The sequence below is a fragment of the Choloepus didactylus genome, chromosome 12 (genome assembly GCF_015220235.1).
Source record: "Choloepus didactylus isolate mChoDid1 chromosome 12, mChoDid1.pri, whole genome shotgun sequence".
Taxonomy (NCBI): domain Eukaryota; kingdom Metazoa; phylum Chordata; class Mammalia; order Pilosa; family Megalonychidae; genus Choloepus; species Choloepus didactylus.
The window spans coordinates 26916061-26937037 of NC_051318.1; the positions used below are offsets into that span (position 1 = coordinate 26916061).

Below are 20977 nucleotides of genomic sequence, written 5' to 3' on the forward strand. Positions count from 1 at the left end.
TATTTAATAAAATTGCCCATACCAAACTGAAGTTCCTGGAAGATATCTAGGCTAATGGTATATTAGAAACAGGCAAGAGGTAACTGAACCTAAGAAAGAGGATGAAACAACCCAGGAATACTATATGAAGCAATCAAAGAACATAAAGGCAAAGCCCTTGGAATTACCAGCATTCAGAATGCTTCTGGGGAAGTCGACATGTTAAATGGCCATCTCCCAGCCCTTGCTTACTACCTCACCCTCCATCTTCCAAATCCACCCCTACCTCCAACCCCGCCTCTTATTCTTTGTGTGCAGATGTTTAAGTATGTTTCCATTCCACAGCCCAGGAGAGATGTTAGGTCTAATGGAACGACCTATCTGTACCTTGAATCCCAAACCGGGAATAATCAGCACCAGCTTCTTATGAGGGTGGAGCTCTTCACACAGGTAGCTTGATAATTGCCTCTAGCTCGGTGGCAGGACTGCCTCCCCACGTACCTGCTCTCAGGCAGTATAGGCACATCTCCTCTCCAAGGCAAAGTGCAGTGTAGTGAGCTGCCATCCACCTACCCTGACCCAAGCAGCTGGCCTCCCCAGGAGACCAATCACAGTGGGATCTCTTTCCCTGATCTTTTGTACCCTCTGTGCTGTGTAAGTAATAAAGTGGTCACTTGCTGAAAGTCTCTGCTGTGCCTGGGCCTGTGTTCCCACAATGCACCATTTAGCAACTTGCTCCGCAGATGCTGGGAGTCAAAATGGAGCATCCAAAGGACACTAAATAGAAGCTCCATGGGGGAGGAAAGCTGTGGAAGGATCATAGCAGGAGAGAGAGTTTTAATAGGAGAGTGTGATCAAGGTAATCAAATGTCACAGAGAAATGAGGTTAAATATTAGAAGGGGAAAGTAATCACTGGATGGAGAAATAAAGAAGAAAAAGATGATCATTGTGGGGATAGAAGCTAAACTGCAGCAGGCTGAATAAGAGCTGATAAGAAACTCAGAAGGGTAAATGTGAATCACTTTTTCTAAAAAGATGTATCTGAAAGGAAGGAGAAAATATAGTAGGTAATGATATCTGTAGAGCCAAGTAAAAAAAAATTTCAGAGACTTATGTATTTTTTTTTTACCCCTGCTAAGCATTTGTCCTGGACCACCTTGAGTTCTCACAGCAGTGCTTTCTTTCCTTGTGGGCTCATTTCAAAATCAATTGCTTTCCTTGAATGCCAGCGGGTTTGCCATGCACTAGAGATCCAATATTCATCAAATGCTCACTCAGGCCTCCATGGTTGTCTCATTTTACAGACTGGGAGGCTCAGGCAGTGAGCCAAGGTTAATTGCAAGGCCCCAGTTCACACTGGAAGTTGGTGGTGACAGTACAATTAGAACTTGTGACCAGCAATCTTCCATGTAATCAACTTGTTCATGACCTCACATTGCTCCTGTCATATTCTTTCCTATGTGACAGTACAAAAGGTATTCTGATTTGAAACTATATGACTCAGAATGAAAATTCAGGGATGACAATCACATAGTTGTAATAATACAGTGCTAAAACAAGAACCAAATAACAACACAAATCTCATCTTGGAATATTAGAAATTTCTAATGACACCATCCCATACTGTTACAGAGGATAATTCTAAAAGAACACCAACAAGAAGGCCAGAAAATAAATTGAATTATACAGTGTTTACTAGGAACTATGACAGATGACACAGATAAGTAGGAGGAAGACTGACATAAACATAACCAGATTGTGAATGAGGTGGCGAATGAAGCAGATGGATGGGAAAGCAGAGGCCAGTGTAACCGTGGTGACAAATGGAAAACAGAATTAAAAATTTAAGAGATATTAAATTGAATTTGTTCCAGCAAACATGTATTTTACAAACTGGTTGTGACAGCCATGGTTGTGACTAATTTTCTCCTAACCAAAGAGAGCCAGTGCCCTTCTCTTGATTTTCTTCTTAATCACTTTTTAATCAACCACCCAAAGGAACACAACTTATTTTTTAAAATTTATGTAGGATAGAAAATACTGGTTTGCAAATACTACAATTCCCTATCAAATAAAATCCTTTAGTGACTTGGAAAAGTATATAAATCATGTTAATGCTTTTTCAAAGAAAGGCATCTAAATGTATTTCCAAAAACAAAAACTATTACTATAGCTTTTAGTAACTCAAAACAATAAAAAATTCAGGAAAAAAAAATATCATATAGAACTGGCACAGCTAAATTCAATGTGGCCAAGTCCTTCATGCAAATTCAGAATTATGCATTGTGTGTGAAGTTTTGCAAAGGTTCAAATAAAAAACTTCCCAACAGGGAAATCTGCATACCCTCAAGCTTCATTCCCTTTAGAAGTAATGTCATCCATCTCCAACAAGTCACAGTAAAAAACTGTTAAGAAAGCAAGTGATCGCTTATGTAGAAGAGAACATTAAGAAATGAAAGAAAGGTGGAGTGGGTGATTGGCTGTTCCACACAGCCTGCACCCCATGCCTGCTTCTGTCATGCAGGACTTGACTATTGACCTTCAGTAGCTCAGGGAGACCTGCAGCTTTCTCATTTTCCTAATGAAGACAACGGTTCTTACCTTGCTTTTAGAATTAATCAGACTGTTTTTTTTTTTTTTTTTTTTTTAGAACGTATAGCTCTTAAGTGCTAATTATTTTTATTCTAAGCCATTCTCAGAATAAACCCTTTGGGAAAAAAAACAATCCGGAGGAGGTAAAGAGCACAGGGAACAATGAGGCAGATGTAAGGGGTTTTTTAGAGGAAAGAAAAATAGATCCAGAAGCACTGTGAGAGTCTTAAAATTTTTAAGCTTTTTCTCTGGCAAAGGTCATATTAAAAGGGGGTGGAATGACTTTTTTATGTTATTTATGCCTAAACAGCAGAAGAAAGAGGGGACAAAAAGGTGCACACTTTAGTAACACTTTAGTTTAATACCATCTCTGGTTCAGGGATGGAAATATCTCCCACTCTCCCAGTGCTGAACTTACTCATGAAATTATACACTGACTCTGTGTAATTAAACACTCTTTGTCAGCGAATTCATCTGGGGGCTCACACTCATCTTTTCAGACCAGCACCATGATCATGGGGCTTTCTTCTGACATTTGTGTTTGTAAGTGTTACAGAAAATGGGATTCAGGTGCGCTGCACACACTGTCCTTGACTTCAGCCCTGACTTACTCATGTAATTGTTAGTAGGGCCATTAGCTCCTAGGAGGATACATTTCAGATGTCCTCGCTCTCATTAATTGAAAATTCAATTGTCCTGGTTCACTTCTTTTCCCCTCCCAGTGGAGAACAGATTATAATTACAAACCCAGTCCCACTAATTATGGACTTTAAATGCTTGTTAAAATGTCCCTTCATTGTTGGCCTCTAGATTTCTGCTGGCTTGCAAAATTGCATTGACTAAACCGACAATGAACTGCACAGAGAGCAATGAAAAAACAATAGAAAAACCTTATTTTGCACAATCTAGGGAAACAACATCAACCCGAAAAAATGCAAGCATGCCAATAAAAATAAATATGTATTTCTTATCTACCAGTGTTTCTTTTCATCTGTCTTTGCACAGTTCTTCAAATGTTCCACCTACCATTTTCATCCAGATAAGTCAATAGGATACAGCTTGATTCTGTCCCTTCTACTGCATAATCTAATGGGATATTTCCATTGACATCCTGGAGAAGGACATTGGCTCCAGCCTATATGTGGAAAAGGAAAAAAAGAAAGCATTCATTACACATACTGTAAAGACAGAAAGCATGTTAAACATTTCACTTCATTCTTAGTTGGAAAACAGAACCAGAAAAAGTTCATATAAGATACAACATGAAAAATCATGTAGGAAACTGGGATTATTTTTATGACAAATACATTAAATAACTGGTGAGAAACTCTGAAGGTCTAAAAATGTTCCACTGACCTTTCCAAGACCGTAGTACCAACTAGTTCTTCCCAATCCTCTTGCTAAACCCCAACTTTCTGATCAATGGCTGCTAAACTTCACATCTGGGTTAGCTGTCCTTATATCCTATCTTGTTTCTTATACAACAGAAGTGCCCCAGGACTCCTGAGAGTTTGACTGGTGAACAGTTGGTTTTCTGAAGAAGGTGAACCTTGATTGGGCTTCTTCTCCAATCTACCCTACAAAATCTTAAGCTCCTTGCTCTCCTCGGAAACTCATCTTAGAGCCATTCTCACACTATAATGTTTTAATAACATTATATTAAATATATAATGTTTAATATATATTCATATATATTAAACTGTTTTATAACAAAAAGCATAATGTGTAGGTATTGATGGACTAACTGTATTAAATAAGGGTTTAATACTTCTTTCAGCTTTAAATAGCCCTTGCCAGCACAGTTTCATTGAGGATGCCTGTTTCATCCATTGTCTAGCCCTAGCTTAAACTTGGTGATAGACGTGCTTTCACTCTCAAAAAACTGATCACATAAATTGTCACCATCACTTCATATTCTTTAATGAGCCCTATTAAATTTGTCAGGTGTGCGTAATGCCTTTCTTCCTAGGGCAGGAAATGAATACGTACGTACCCACCGTCCAAGGATTACCAGGTACCTCCCAAGATAGCATTAGCATTAAACTCAATGCATATGAATTAGTCCCTCTGTTCCCTTCACTGAATATGATTCTGTGTTGCAATGTTAACATAATTCATATAATTTCTAAATTCATCCCTTAACACAAAATATTCACATTCATCATGTAATATATTAAAATTCAGGGTTTTGCCTGCTGTCATTCTATATATAAAAACAGCATTCCTATACACAAGCAAGTGTGCACAGATTTTCCAAAGGAGTAGTCTAATAATATTAAACACACACACACACACACACACACACACAAACAACAAAGTAGACCTCAGTGGTAAAATATCCCATCTCTTAATATTTTGTCAAGATAAACTGTATTGTTTACCTCATGATGTCAAATGTACCATATTTCATTTTCTGTAACTGAAAGATACTCCTTTATTTGAAGAGAGAAAGTTATAAATTTCAGATTTCCACTTACCTAAGGAAAGCAAGTAATTTTAAGGCCCTAAAACTTCAAATTTTCTTCTTAATGTGTTTCATTTGGATTTAATTGTTCATAGTTTAGAAAAAAAATCACTTGAGGCTTAGTCTTAAGCAGACTTTTACTTAGTCTTCAACCATAAGAATAAAGTTTTGTATAACTAATCATGTTTCATTTGTCAAAGAATCAATTAACAAGGGCCAGAAATACACGGTGTCATTACCAATTTTAATATTAATTATAAAACATATTCCTGTCCCACTAATAGGTGGGAGATAGTCAAGTCATTCTTTTATCCTTATTCATAGATGTCTCAAATAGAATCCTATCTATGCCAAACACCAGGGCACAGGTAACAGTGAATATAATTAAGTGTCATGTGTTATCAATCACAACAAAAATTACTAGGAAAACACCCTGGGATGGAGTAGAGTGGTACACTTGGAAAGATTATTTTCTATTCTTTAAGAAGAAATGAGAGGCGGGGCAAGATGGCAGACTGGTGAGCTGTAAGTTTTAGTTACTCCTCCAGGAAAGTAGGTATAAAGCCAGGAACTGTGTGGACTGGACACCACAGAGCAATCTGTCTTTGGGCACACTTCATACAACACTCATGAAAATGTCGAACTGCTGAGACCAGCGAAATCTGTAAGTTTTTGCGGCCAGGGGACCCGCGCCCCTCCCTGCCAGGCTCAGTCCCGGGGGAGGAGGGGCTGTCAGCTCCGGGAAGGAGAAGGGAGAACTGCAGTGGCTGCCCTTATCGGAAACTCATTCTACTGATTCAAACTCCAACCATAGATAGACTGAGACCAGACACCAGAGAATCTGAGAGCAGCCAGCCCAGCAGAGAGGAGACAGGCATAGAAAAAAAACAACACGAAAAACTCCAAAATAAAAGCAGAGGATTTTTGGAGTTCTGGTGAACACAGAAAGGTGAAGTGTGGAGCTCAGGTCTTGAGGCGCATATGCAAATCCCGAAGAAAAGCTGATCTCTCTGCCCCTTGGACCTTTCCTTAATGGCCCTGGTTGTTTTGTCTATTAGCATTTCAATAACCCATTAGATCTCTCAGGAGGGCCCTTTTTTTTTTTTTTTTTTTTTTTTAATCCTTTTTTCTTTTTCTAAAACAATTACTCTAAGAAGCCCAATACAGAAAGCTTCAAAGAATTGCAATTTGGGCACGTCAAGTCAAGAGCAGAACTAAGAGAGCTCTGAGACAAAAGGCAATAATCCAGTGGCTGAGAAAATTCACTAAACACCACAACTTCCCAAGAAAAGGGGGGTGTCCACTCACAGCCACCATCCTGGTGGACAGGAAACACTCCTGCCCATCGCCAGCCCCATAGCCCAGAGCTGCCCCAGACAACCCAGTGTGACGGAAGTGCTTCAAATAACAGGCACACACCACAAAACTGGGCGTGGACATTAGCCTTCCCTGCAACCTCAGCTGATTGTCCCAGAGCTGGGAAGGTGGAGCAGTGTGAATTAACAAAGCCCCATTCAGCCATCATTTGAGCAGACTGGGAGCCTCCCTACAAAGCCCAGCAGCCCAGAACTGCCCTGGGGGGACGGCACTCACCTGTGACATAGCACAGTCATCCCTCAACAGAGGACCCGGGGTGCACGGCCTGGAAGAGGGGCCCACTTGCAAGTCTCAGGAGCCATACGCCAATACCAAAGACTTGTGGGTCAGTGGCAGAGACAAACTGTGGCAGGACTGAACTGAAGGATTAGACTATTGCAGCAGCTTTAAAACTCTAGGATCATCAGGGAGATTTGATTGTTAGGGCCACCCCCCCTCCCCGACTGCCCAGAAACACGCCCCACATACAGGGCAGACAACACCAACTACACACGCAAGCTTGGTACACCAATTGGGCCCCACAAGACTCACTCCCCCACTCACCAAAAAAAAGGCTAAGCAGGGGAGAGCTGGCTTGTGGAGAACAGGTGGCTCGTGGATGCCACCTGCTGGTTAGTTAGAGAAAGTGTACTCCACGAAGCTGTAGATCTGATAAATTAGAGATAAGGACTTCAATAGGTCTACAAACCCTAAAAGAACCCTATCAAGTTCAGCAAATGCCACGAGGCCAAAAACAACAGAAAATTATAAAGCATATGAAAAAACCAGACGATATGGATAACCCAAGCCCAAGCACCCAAATCAAAAGACCAGAAGAGACACAGCACCTAGAGCAGCTACTCAAAGAACTAAAGATGAACAATGAGACCATAGTACGGGATATGAAGGAAATCAAGAAGACCCTAGAAGAGCATAAAGAAGACATTGCAAGACTAAATAAAAAAATGGATGATCTTATGGAAATTAAAGAAACTGTTGACCAAATTAAAAACATTCTGGACACTCATAGTACAAGACTAGAGGAAGTTGAACAACGAATCAGTGACCTCGAAGATGACAGAATGGAAAATGAAAGCATAAAAGAAAGAATGGGGAAAAAAATTGAAAAAATCGAAATGGACCTCAGGGATATGATAGATAATATGAAACGTCCAAATGTAAGACTCATTGGTGTCCCAGAAGGGGAAGAAAAGGGTAAAGGTCTGGGAAGAGTATTCAAAGAAATTGTTGGGGAAAACTTCCCAAATCTTCTAAACAACATAAATACACAAATCATAAATGCTCAGCGAACTCCAAATAGAATAAATCCAAATAAACCCACTCCGAGACATATACTGATCACACTGTCAAACACAGAAGAGAAGGAGCAAGTTCTGAAAGCAGCAAGAGAAAAGCAATTCACCACATACAAAGGAAACAGCATAAGACTAAGTAGTGACTACTCAGCAGCCACCATGGAGGCGAGAAGGCAGTGGCACGATATATTTAAAATTCTGAGTGAGAAAAATTTCCAGCCAAGAATACTTTATCCAGCAAAGCTCTCCTTCAAATTTGAGGGAGAGCTTAAATTTTTCACAGACAAAGAAATGCTGAGAGAATTTGCTAACAAGAGACCTGCCCTACTGGAGATACTCAAGGGAGCCCTACAGACAGAGAAACAAAGAAAGGACAGAGAGACTTGGAGAAAGGTTCAGTACTAAAGAGATTCGGTATGGGTACAATAAAGGATATTAATAGAGAGAGGGAAAAATATGGCAAACATAAACCAAAGGATAAGATGGCCGAGTCAAGAAATGCCTTCACGGTTTTAACGTTGAATGTAAATGGATTAAACTCCCCAATTAAAAGATATAGATTCGCAGAATGGATCAAAAAAAATGAACCATCAATATGTTGCATACAAGAGACTCATCTTAGACACAGGGACACAAAGAAACTGAAAGTGAAAGGATGGAAAAAATATTTCATGCAAGCCACAGCCAAAAGAAAGCAGGTGTAGCAATATTAATCTCAGATAAAATAGACTTCAAATGCAGGAATGTTTTGAGAGACAAAGAAGGCCACTACATACTAATAAAAGGGGCAATTCAGCAAGAAGAAATAACAATCGTAAATGTCTATGCACCCAATCAAGGTGCCACAAAATACATGAGAGAAACACTGGCAAAACTAAAGGAAGCAATTGATGTTTCCACAATAATTGTGGGAGACTTCAACACATCACTCTCTCCTATAGATAGATTAACCAGACAGAAGACCAATAAGGAAATTGAAAACCTAAACAATCTGATAAATGAATTAGATTTAACAGACATATACAGGACATTACATCCCAAATCACCAGGATACACATACTTTTCTGGTGCTCATGGAACTTTCTCCAGAATAGATCATATGCTGGGACATAAAACAAGCCTCAATAAATTTAAAAAGATTGAAATTATTCAAAGCACATTCTCTGACCACAATGGAATACAATTAGAAGTCAACAACCATCAGAGACTTAGAAAATTCACAAATACCTGGAGGTTAAACAACACACTCCTAAACAATCAGTGGGTTAAAGAAGAAATAGCAAGAGAAATTGCTAAATATATAGAGACGAATGAAAATGAGAACACAACATACCAAAACCTATGGGATGCAGCAAAAGCAGTGCTAAGGGGGAAATTTATAGCACTAAACGCATATATTAAAAAGGAAGAAAGAGCCAAAATCAAAGAACTAATGGATCAACTGAAGAAGCTAGAAAATGAACAGCAAACCAATCCTAAACCAAGTACAAGAAAAGAAATAACAAGGATTAAAGCAGAAATAAATGACATAGAGAACAAAAAAACAATAGAGAGGATAAATATCACCAAAAGTTGGTTCTTTGAGAAGATCAACAAGATTGACAAGCCCCTAGCTAGACTGACAAAATCAAAAAGAGAGAAGACCCATATAAACAAAATAATGAATGAAAAAGGTGACATAACTGCAGATCCTGAAGAAATTAAAAAAATTATAAGAGGATACTATGAACAACTGTATGGCAACAAACTCGATAATGTAGAGGAAATGGACAATTTCCTGGAAACATATGAACAACCTAGACTGACCAGAGAAGAAATAGAAGACCTCAACCAACCCATCACAAGCAAAGAGATCCAATCAGTCATCAAAAATCTTCCCAGAAATAAATGCCCAGGGCCAGATGGCTTCACAGGGGAATTCTACCAAACTTTCCAGAAAGAACTGACACCAATCTTACTCAAACTCTTTCAAAACATTGAAAAAAATGGAACACTACCTAACTCATTTTATGAAGCTAACATCAATCTAATACCAAAACCAGGCAAAGATGCTACAAAAAAGGAAAACTACCGGCCAATCTCCCTAATGAATATAGATGCAAAAATCCTCAACAAAATACTTGCAAATCGAATCCAAAGACACATTAAAAAAATCATACACCATGACCAAGTGGGGTTCATTCCAGGCATGCAAGGATGGTTCAACATAAGAAAAACAATCAATGTATTACAACACATTAACAAGTCAAAAGGGAAAAATCAATTGATCATCTCAATAGATGCTGAAAAAGCATTTGACAAAATCCAACATCCCTTTTTGATAAAAACACTTCAAAAGGTAGGAATTGAAGGAAACTTCCTCAACATGATAAAGAGCATATATGAAAAACCCACAGCCAGCATAGTACTCAATGGTGAGAGACTGAAAGCCTTCCCTCTAAGATCAGGAACAAGACAAGGATGCCCGCTGTCACCACTGTTATTCAACATTGTGCTGGAAGTGCTAGCCAGGGCAATCCGGCAAGACAAAGAAATAAAAGGCATCCAAATCGGAAAAGAAGAAGTTAAACTGTCATTGTTTGCAGATGATATGATCTTATATCTAGAAAACCCTGAGAAATCGACGATACAGCTACTAGAGCTAATAAACAAATTTAGCAAAGTAGCGGGATACAAGATTAATGCACATAAGTCAGTAATGTTTCTATATGCTAGAAATGAACAAACTGAAGAGACACTCAAGAAAAAGATACCATTTTCAATAGCAACTAAAAAAATCAAGTACCTAGGAATAAACTTAACCAAAGATGTAAAAGACCTATACAAAGAAAACTACATAACTCTACTAAAAGAAATAGAAGGGGACCTTAAAAGATGGAAAAATATTCCATGTTCATGGATAGGAAGGCTAAATGTCATTAAGATGTCAATTCTACCCAAACTCATCTACAGATTCAATGCAATCCCAATCAAAATTCCAACAACCTACTTTGCGGACTTGGAAAAGCTAGTTATCAAATTTATTTGGAAAGGGAAGATGCCTCGAATTGCTAAAGACACTCTAAAAAAGAAAAACGAAGTGGGAGGACTTACACTCCCTGACTTTGAAGCTTATTATAAAGCCACAGTTGCCAAAACAGCATGGTACTGGCACAAAGATAGACATATAGATCAATGGAATCGAATTGAGAATTCAGAGATAGACCCTCAGATCTATGGCCGACTGATCTTTGATAAGGCCCCCAAAGTCACTGAACTGAGCCATAATGGTCTTTTCAACAAATGGGGCTGGGAGAGTTGGATATCCATACCCAAAAGAATGAAAGAGGACCCCTACCTCACCCCCTACACAAAAATTAACTCAAAATGGACCAAAGATCTCAATATAAAAGAAAGTACCATAAAACTCCTAGAAGATACTGTAGGAAAACATCTTCAAGACCTTGTATTAGGCGGCCACTTCCTAGACTTTACACCCAAAGCACAAGCAACAAAAGAGAAAATAGATAAATGGGAACTCCTCAAGCTTAGAAGTTTCTGCACCTCAAAGGAATTTCTCAAAAAGGTAAAGAGGCAGCCAACTCAATGGGAAAAAATTTTTGGAAACCATGTATCTGACAAAAGACTGATATCTTGCATATACAAAGAAATCCTACAACTCAATGACAATAGTACAGACAGCCCAATTATAAAATGGGCAAAAGATATGAAAAGACAGTTCTCTGAAGAGGAAATACAAATGGCCAAGAAACACATGAAAAAATGTTCAGCTTCACTAGCTATTAGAGAGATGCAAATTAAGACCACAATGAGATACCATCTAACACCGGTTAGAATGGCTGCCATTAAACAAACAGGAAACTACAAATGCTGGAGGGGATGTGGAGAAATTGGAACTCTTATTCATTGTTGGTGGGACTGTATAATGGTTCAGCCACTCTGGAAGTCAGTCTGGCAGTTCCTTAGAAAACTAGATATAGAGCTACCATTCGATCCAGCGATTGCACTTCTCGGTATATACCCGGAAGATCGGAAAGCAGTGACATGAACAGATATCTGCACGCCAATGTTCATAGCAGCATTATTCACAATTGCCAAGAGATGGGAACAACCCAAATGTCCTTCAACAGATGAGTGGATAAATAAAATGTGGTATATACACACGATGGAATACTACGCGGCAGTAAGAAGGAACGATCTCGTGAAACATATGACAACATGGATGAACCTTGAAGACATAATGCTGAGCGAAATAAGCCAGGCACAAAAAGAGAAATATTATATGCTACCACTAATGTGAACTTTGAAAAATGTAAAACAAATGGTTTATAATGTAGAATGTAGGGGAACTAGCAGTAGAGAGCAATTAAGGAAGGGGGAACAATAATCCAAGAAGAACAGATAAGCTATTTAACGTTCTGGGGATGCCCAGAAATGACTATGGTCTGTTAATTTCTGATGGATATAGTAGGAGCAAGTTCACAGAAATGTTGCTATATTAGGTAACTTTCTTGGGGTAAAGTAGGAACATGTTGGAAGTTAAGCAGTTATCTTAGGTTAGTTGTCTTTTTCTTACTCCCTTGTTATGGTCTCTTTGAAATGTTATTTTATTGTATGTTTGTTTTCTTTTTAACTTTTTTTTTTCATACAGTTGATTTAAAAAAGAAGGGAAAGTTTAAAAAAAAAAAAAAAAACAAGGAAAAAAAAAAAGATGTCGTGCCCCCTTGAGGAGCCTGTGGAGAATGCAGGGGTATTCGCCTACCCCACCTCCATGGTTGCTAACATGACCACAGACATAGGGGACTGGTGGTTTGATGGGTTGAGCCCTCTACCATAAGTTTTACCCTTGGGAAGACGGTTGCTGCAAAGGAGAGGCTAGGCCTCCCTATATTTGTGCCTAAGAGTCTCCTCCTGAATGCCTCTTTGTTGCTCAGATGTGGCCCTCTCTCTCTGGCTAAGCCAACTTGAAAGGTGAAATCACTGCCCTCCCCCCTACGTGGGATCAGACACCCAGGGGAGTGAATCTCCCTGGCAACGTGGAATATGACTCCCGGGGAGGAATGTAGACCCGGCATCGTGGGACGGAGAACATCTTCTTGACCAAAAGGGGGATGTGAAAGGAAATGAAATAAGCTTCAGTGGCAGAGAGATTCCAAAACGAGCCGAGAGATCACTCTGGTGGGCACTCTTACGCACACTTTACACAACCCTTTTTAGGTTCTAAAGAATTGGGGTAGCTGGTGGTGGATACCTGAAACTATCAAACTACAACCCAGAACCCATGAATCTTGAAGACAGTTGTATAAAAATGTAGCTTATGAGGGGTGACAATGGGATTGGGAAAGCCATAAGGACCAAACTCCACTTTGTCTAGTTTATGGATGGATGTGTAGAAAAGTAGGGGAGGGAAACAAACAGACAAAGGTACCCAGTGTTCTTTTTTACTTCAATTGCTCTTTTTCACTCTAATTATTATTCTTGTTATTTTTGTTTGTGTGCTAATGAAGGTGTCAGGGATTGATTTAGGTGATGAATGTACAACTATGTCATGGTACTGTAAACAATCGAAAGTACGATTTGTTTTGTATGACTGCGTGGTATGTGAATATATCTCAATAAAATGATGATTAAAAAAAAAAAAAAAAAGAAGAAATGAGCCTCTTTCAAATATTATAAAGCCTGAAACTGAAACATAGTATCTGAATATTTTCATTGAAATTTCATCCCATTAATCACTCATTCTTCTGCGCTAAGTTACCAGGTATGATTACCTATTGAGAAACTAGTCTTTCCTGTAGGTTGGTAACTTCTCTAATCAAAGATCATGTCTGGTTCCTCTTTATATTCCCAACACTAACAATAGAGCCTGGAACATATTAGTATTTAAAAAAGGTCAATTGAGCCAAGTTGAAAAATATGCAACCAAAACTGAACTTAAACTAATGATTGAAAATTGAGGCAAAGAATCATAATTTCCTAACAATTCTTTTAACCAAATTTTCTGACTTCTGTTTTCAAGTGTATGTAGGTGAACCTACAAAATCACTGTATGTACACTTGTTATGTGACTTCATTCTTTCCAAAGGGATGGCATTTGTGAAAGACTGTTTTTCTTCTTTCTCTTTTCCTTCCTTCCTGCCCTCCCTCCCTCCCTCTCTTCTCTCCTTTCTCTATTTCTTTCTTCTGTTTAATTGCAGAAATGCACACACACACAAACACACACACAAAACAAAAACCAACCAAAGAAAAAAACTACTGAATTACTCACTCGGAAAATTTTCCTGTCATGTTTATGTTTTTACAACTAATTTACCAGACTGCTCAGATTTTTAAATCTTTCACAATTATTTATTAAATTTTCAAAAAATTTTAAAAGCCTTGCTTTCTCACTCTAGTGAAACACTGTAAATTAGTTTTAATATTTTTTAGCTATTTTCCAAACTTGAAGTTAAGGCAATTTTTCATAAGACTCACCTTTCTGATGGCACAAATTTGTTTAAATCAAAAATTGAAATACTATTAATCCTGATTTTTGAGCACCTATTAGCTGCCACACATTATACTTAAGCAAAAGGAAAAGGTATTTTTCCTCTCTTTTAAGCAAAGTAATCTGTTCCCACTGGAGCATTTCTCAAGCATTACAGGGCACATGCACTAATTATGCTCTGTCTTCTCTCAGGAATAGAAACCTTGAAATCCTTAAAAATAAAAGAAATTATTTCAGACTCTAGGCTGTGCCAATTATCAATTTCTTGATTCTCAATTCCAAATCCACCCTTGGTTGCCCTGTTTTTTTATGACAGGAAGCCAGAGCCTATAAACATTTTTCCTTTGCCAGCTAGAAGGAGGCTGAAGGGACACTGCAGGAGGAAGGGGCTTCTCTTGTTTAGGTGCTTACCTTCTTGCCCAAGGGCCCAAGACTTCATTGCCAGTGGTGTGCAGGAGACCCGGTGTGCTCATCCTGCAATGAGTTCCCTAGCACCCCAGCAGGTAGTTTCCTAGAAAATTTCTCATGCAGCCTAGCAAATGGCTTAAAAATGCATTTTGCTGGTCTCCTAGCAGGCAGCATCCTAGCAAGTTTTGCTGGCACTCCAGCAGGTGGTTTCCTACTTTCTAACTCTGGCCTCAAGCATCTCAGTGAAGTTTTCCACCATCTGTGGGTCATAGACAGATCCTCTACAATGAAGTCTGACTCTCAACCTTGGGGGGAAGGAGAAACTTCCAAGAATGGTCTTTCCTTGGGTATTGATTTTCAGCTCTAGAGGCCATGCCTGCTCCATTTAGTATCAATGTCTTTTTTTTTTCTTTCATGTAAACACTTATTTATATTTGTAGTGCTACTCTGTGGGTTGCGTACCTTTATACAACCACTTTCAATCACGTTCACTTTCAATGTGGCACCAATGTCTTTTTACTAGTTAATAATTCTTTATATTAAGTTTTCCTTTTTAAAAATATTGGTGGGAAGTCTACTTCTGGCTGGACCCTAACATTCAAGAACTGATTTGTCCAAGAAGTTAGACCTGCAAAAATGGGATTTGGGGACTGAGTTAATTGCACCATTGGGTTTGAGCACACTGTTGAGCTTCATGCAAGGGGGAGATGGAATGTTAGTAATCCATAGTTTGCAGTAGCAGTACACTTAACCAAGCTATCGCCTGTGGTTGTCATGAAGTGCAAACTAAAGCAAGTGCCTTGTGAGTCCAAGTGGCTGAAGCACTTGACCGTGATGGTAAGAATAATTACTACAAGAACTGCAGATTTCCCAAGTGCACTGGAAAGGTTACAGAAAGAAAAATGACAAGCCTAGGTCCTTTAATTCTCAGCTGAATATGAAAACAGAGAGGTTCCATCCAGCCTTAAAACAATGTCTTACTTCTCTCGGTCACAGAACTCATATTGCTGAAAATCAAACACAAAATTCAATTTTAGTGGCTGCCTTGGTATAATGTCGGTTGAATTCCCAGTCTCACCAATTTTTCTTATCTGAAAGTTTCCATTGATTAGAATGGAATGGGATCCTGAAACTTGGAATGGGGGCATCTGGTTGCACCCAGATGAAACAGACAATATGGAACGCTATGCAACCCTGAACCCCCTCATCAGTGGCAGTGGCTTTCTCTCCTGTGTCTGAGGCACCACCCTTCATTTTCTTGGAAATTCTGTGATGACTGCACCTGAGAAGATACCTTAAAAGGGAATGTGCATTCTTCTCAAGACCCACCACAACCACTCCGTTTCTGCTAGACCCACATATAGGATTAGATCTCAACATGCTTCAGGGGAAAGCAGTTATACACTGTGACCCAGGAGGAAGTAGCTTACATACCAAAATAATTACATGATTTTGCTAATATATATCAGCAGAAACATGGGAAACATACGGGGTAGTTGTTTCATAGAAATCTATATAAAGGAGGGTGGAATATACACAAGAGAAAGCTGAATCTATTGATATAGGTGCAATTGGTAGAAATTCCAAATTTGAAGTGATAGCTCTTGAGGTGGAAATTACTCTTAACTGCTTGCTTTGTTAGGTCATTAAAACTTGGACTCAGTTTTGGCTTATATTTAATGAATCTGAGATGCTAGAAATTCCATGGTTTGATATGGAGGATGGAACCCAAAAGCTTAAGGAGAAAGAAAGGTTGACGTGGACCATCATGTGCACAGTGGAGGATGCTGGGTGAATACTGCAAGAGGAAGGATCTTCTCTCCCTGGTTCCAGGGCTTTTCTTCTTGCTCCTACGGCAAGCTGTCAGGGGGCAGCTTTCATCCAGTGGTGTGGGGAAGATCCCATGGTGCACACACTCCAGTGAATTTCTAGGCCCCCACACTTTAGCAGGAGGCTTCCCAGTGAGTCTCACGGGCACCTCAAGAGGCTGCTTCCTGGCAACTTTTTCCAACATGCTAGCAAGCAGCCTCTGAGTGAGTTTCACGAGCACCCAGCAAATGGCTTCCTATTTGCTGGACCCGCTTTCAGAACCTCAGAAAATTTCTCCACCATCCAGTGGGCAACAGCCACCTCCTCTTCAGTGAAGTCTAAATCTCAATCCTTGGGGGCCCTCTTCCACAATTTTTTTTTTTTTCCTTTTTGTATATTTTCCCTCATCTCTACAAGTAGTAGCTATTCCTTACATCTTCTATTCTGGAATTCTTTACAGTTCCCTTTACTACAATTAGAAATTAATCTACTTTTACCAGATAATAATTCTTTACATTAAATATTCTGTGGGCAAACCACCTGGTGCATTTCTATCTTCTGACTGAACCTTGACTGATGCATATGCTTTTTTTGGTGTCTGGTCTTGCAGACACAACGTATCAAACTTTTCTATGATGAAGTGAGTATAGCATAGAGGTTACAGTGTATTACTCTCTGGAGTCAAACTGTGATTCAATCCTGCTTCCAGCACTTAGTGGCTTAATGAGCTAGGACAAGTTCCTTGAAGTTTCTGTATGTCAGTATCTTCACATGTTAAAGTAGGATATAATAATTATAAACACCTCTTAGTAATGTTGCATATATGACACCAAGAAGAGTCCTTTGCATGTAGTGATCTGAGTACACATAATACATCTTAGCTGTAGTTACTGACATAACTCTGTTGCATAATTCTCTGTGTCTCTGACTCTCTTGAGCCATGCACCCTCTGTTTCCTACCAGGGCCAGAACAGCAGAGAATTCAAGGACACGCGTCAGATTCATACTCATACTTGGGTTCAAATCCCTGCTCTGCCACTTATCACTCAGGCAACCTTGGACTAGTTACTTAATTTCTTTGTCCTTTACTCTCCCAACTATAAAAATGGAGATTATAGGGATGTTGTGGAGACAAAATAGGATATTTGTAAAGTGCTTAGAGTAATGCCTGGCATAAGGAAGTCTCTGTATCAGTGTTTGGATAATATGGTATATTATATCCAGCAAGAATGGCTAACATGTCCCACTGAAAATATATATCTTTCCTAAGAGTAAATCCAGGAGGGCAATTTAAGTGCCTATTTGATGTAGTTGAATTATTGTGCTCCAAATACACAGATATAGAGAGACTAATATCCATTAAAGAAATAACATTGTTAAGGAATTTATGAAATAATTTAAATATCTGTTGTGCCTATAGTGAAGTGTAGGCAGATATTCATTAAGTATTCAACTCTACCAGAGAGTATGAACCAAGGCCAACATTTATATTTCATACCTCATTAATACCCCGACCCCTAAGGTTATGTGTCCGTGTGTACATTTGTGTATGATACATCTTCCTAAATTTCATTCCTACAGCTAATAACCAGATGTCAAATTTCTTGTACTGACAGTTGTTATTATCCTTTGTCTCACTGAAAGAAGAAATTCCAAATTAAGAAAATCTTGCATTAGTAAGAACAACTCAACAAAAATGTTAATTGTCTTTGTACGATATAAACTAAACAGCAAGTCTTTCAGTTTGGCTCCAGGAAAATGAATCAATCACATCATGGTTGGTTTTAAATGTTATATATGGAAAATCAACAGCAACTCCTCAACTGTGTTCTGAAATTGAGGGCTGAATAGTTCCTAGGGGTTTCCCTAAGTAGGTTTCCTCTCTATTCAAACTGCAATGTCACACAACTTCCAATTTGTTTTAAGTTATGTTCCTGGATTACTGAAAATGGAGCTCAAATATATAATTCCTTACAAATAAGAATTTTAATTACTGCATCTCAGATCACATGTGATCAAATACATAAACATTTCCTGTAAAGAAACATTTCATTGTTTTGTATGCAGCAGTTTAATCTCAAAGAATGTTCTCAATTGTTTTTTTTAGTAAGAATTATCTAATACATTAACACTGAAATTATAATGAAAGCTATCTAATGGCATTTTAATAAATGAATCCCAGTTTTTACATACTAACATGTTATAGTAACATTTTTCAAAGTAGTGCAAAGAACTCCTCCATAGCCTTTACCCAAATTAACAAAATTATACCTTTTTCCTAATTTGTTCTTCCTCTTTTTTTCTGTGTATCTCTCTCTCTCTCTCTCTCTCTCTCTCTCTCTCTCTCTCTCTCTCTCTCTCTCTCTCTATTTTTCTAGCATCACATAAAAGTGAGTTGCAGGCATCAATCAGTTCCTTTACCCTAAAAAATTTGGGAAGAATAAGGATATTCTTTTACATAACAGTTATCCAACTCAGAAAATTTAATATTGATAAATGCTACTATCTAAACTACAGTCTATATTCAAATTCCAATTTTTTCCAACTATGTTCTCACTAGCTATTTTCCCCTGGTTTGGATGCCAATCCAGGATATCCATTCCATTTAGTTTTCATGACTCTTTAGTCTTCAATTTGGAACTGCTTCTCCATTTTCTTTGTTTTTTTTTTTGTTTTTCTTTTAACACTTGGCATATATGAAGGGTACAGGCCAGTTCTTCTGTATGAGGCCTCTCAAGTTGTATCTAATGCTTCCTCACAATGAGAAGTTTTACAGAAGGGATGGCAAGTTCTTCCCAGGGTGTACTCAGAAGGCCCATGATGGCCACTGGTCCCATAATTAATAATGTTCACTTTGATCATTTGGTGAAGGTGATGTTCACCAGTTTTATTCACTATAAAATTGTAACTAAAAATCCATGAATTTAAACTATATGAACAAATGAATAAATTTATAAATATATAAGTTAGATGAAAAAGCTCTTCCTTACATTAGAATACCAATTAACAAATGTAAAAGGAATGTAAAAGTTAGAATTTAATATTCATTATGTCTATAATTGATTCAGATAAGTATCATCATGAAATGTTAAGACTAGTGGGCAAAAGTTGGATGAGGAACAGAGTATTACATAGTTCCAAAATATCTCACCACAAAATATTCCATTTTAATATAAAAATACTTGGGTCTAACATGATAGGAAAAGCAAAAACAAATCCTGTGACTGGATGTTTTGCACTTTTGAACTGCAGATGGTTTCTCTTCTTTCTATTGAAAATTTTGTATCCATCTGCTAGTAGGAAAAAATGAATATGACCGCCAGCAAATTATATGACATGCAAAAAATTATTTTAGGGTAGAAAGCATGATATTAGCATTTTGCATTTTTTTTTAAATTTTTAATAACACATGGAATTGTATTGTGACACCAGGGGTGGTGCATTGTAGGGAGTTGTTCAATAACCAATGGAAATAGTCGCAGCTTGGCAGACAACACATTCTCTGACAACCAAGAGGCTAATCCCATAGCATTCAAATGTGTAAAGATTGTTATAATGTGAGAAAAGTTTTTAATGTTGGAATTTACATTGGAAGTGGTTTTCTTTTTGCATACCCAGTCTCTCAAACCTCAATGACCTCATTTTCCTTTATGTAAATGAACAAAGAGACTTATCAGGTTTTAATTTTTAGCTTGAAGATATAAACTGGAAAACACTCTGATACCACTTTATCTTTAGAATCTAATACAGTGCCTAATACACTGTAGGTGCTCAGGAAATAATTGGTATGTGAATAAGTGCATACATTACTAATAATATTAAATAATATATATTTTGTCACTGACAATTTGATATGTTAGAACCTTTCTTTAAAAATCTGCAGTTTTAATTATTGGAGAAGTTATCTATTTCTTAAAAGGTTTGTGGCCATTTGTATTTCTTTTTTGTAAATTATCTGTTCAGGTGCTTTAGTTGGCTAAAAATCGTGGCTGTTCTTTTTGCTGATATTAAAAAATAATAATTATTTTTTAGCACAAACTCTTTGGAAGAAAGAGGAGAAATTTAATAACCAGTCTATTGGAATGCCTAAGTGTTGAGGTAGAGATCAACTTAACTTGATTTTCATCATGTTTTCTCCAAATATAATCATCAAATAAATCACATAAATTGTTTTATTTAAATTTGCTTCAAAAATTATTTTGGAAAATATTTTACACTGTATCTCTGTCCTATAGAGTTTGGGAATACATTAGCATATTAATATTCAGGTCTCTAAGAAATCCAGCACTAAAGAAACCATAAAGAAACTGTCTCCAAATTTTTCAAAATAATTTGACCAAAAATGTTCTGTGCTATCCTACAAAAAATAAGCACCCAAAGAAAGAAATATTTAGATCAGAACAAGAGGTCTAAATGGGGCTCCTTTGAAGTACATAAATTTGTAATCATTTATTTTCCACTCTCTTGCATTCAATGAGATAGTAGGTTTGGTAAAACTATCAGAAAGTGGACACTGGAAACTGAGAACCCAGAGTGCTACATAACAGGACCGGAAAGGGGCAAGG

At 38.0% G+C, this 20977-nt stretch overlaps 1 protein-coding gene across 1 annotated transcript in view; it reads right to left on the reverse strand.

Moving 5' to 3' along the window:
- Positions 1-20977, reverse strand: part of MYO16 (myosin XVI) — a 580757-nt gene that overhangs the window by 405536 nt on the left and 154244 nt on the right. The window contains exon 5 of the mRNA XM_037800457.1: positions 3599-3707. Within this exon, the coding sequence (XP_037656385.1) occupies positions 3599-3707 (109 nt within the window). The remainder of the gene's footprint in view (positions 1-3598; positions 3708-20977) is intronic.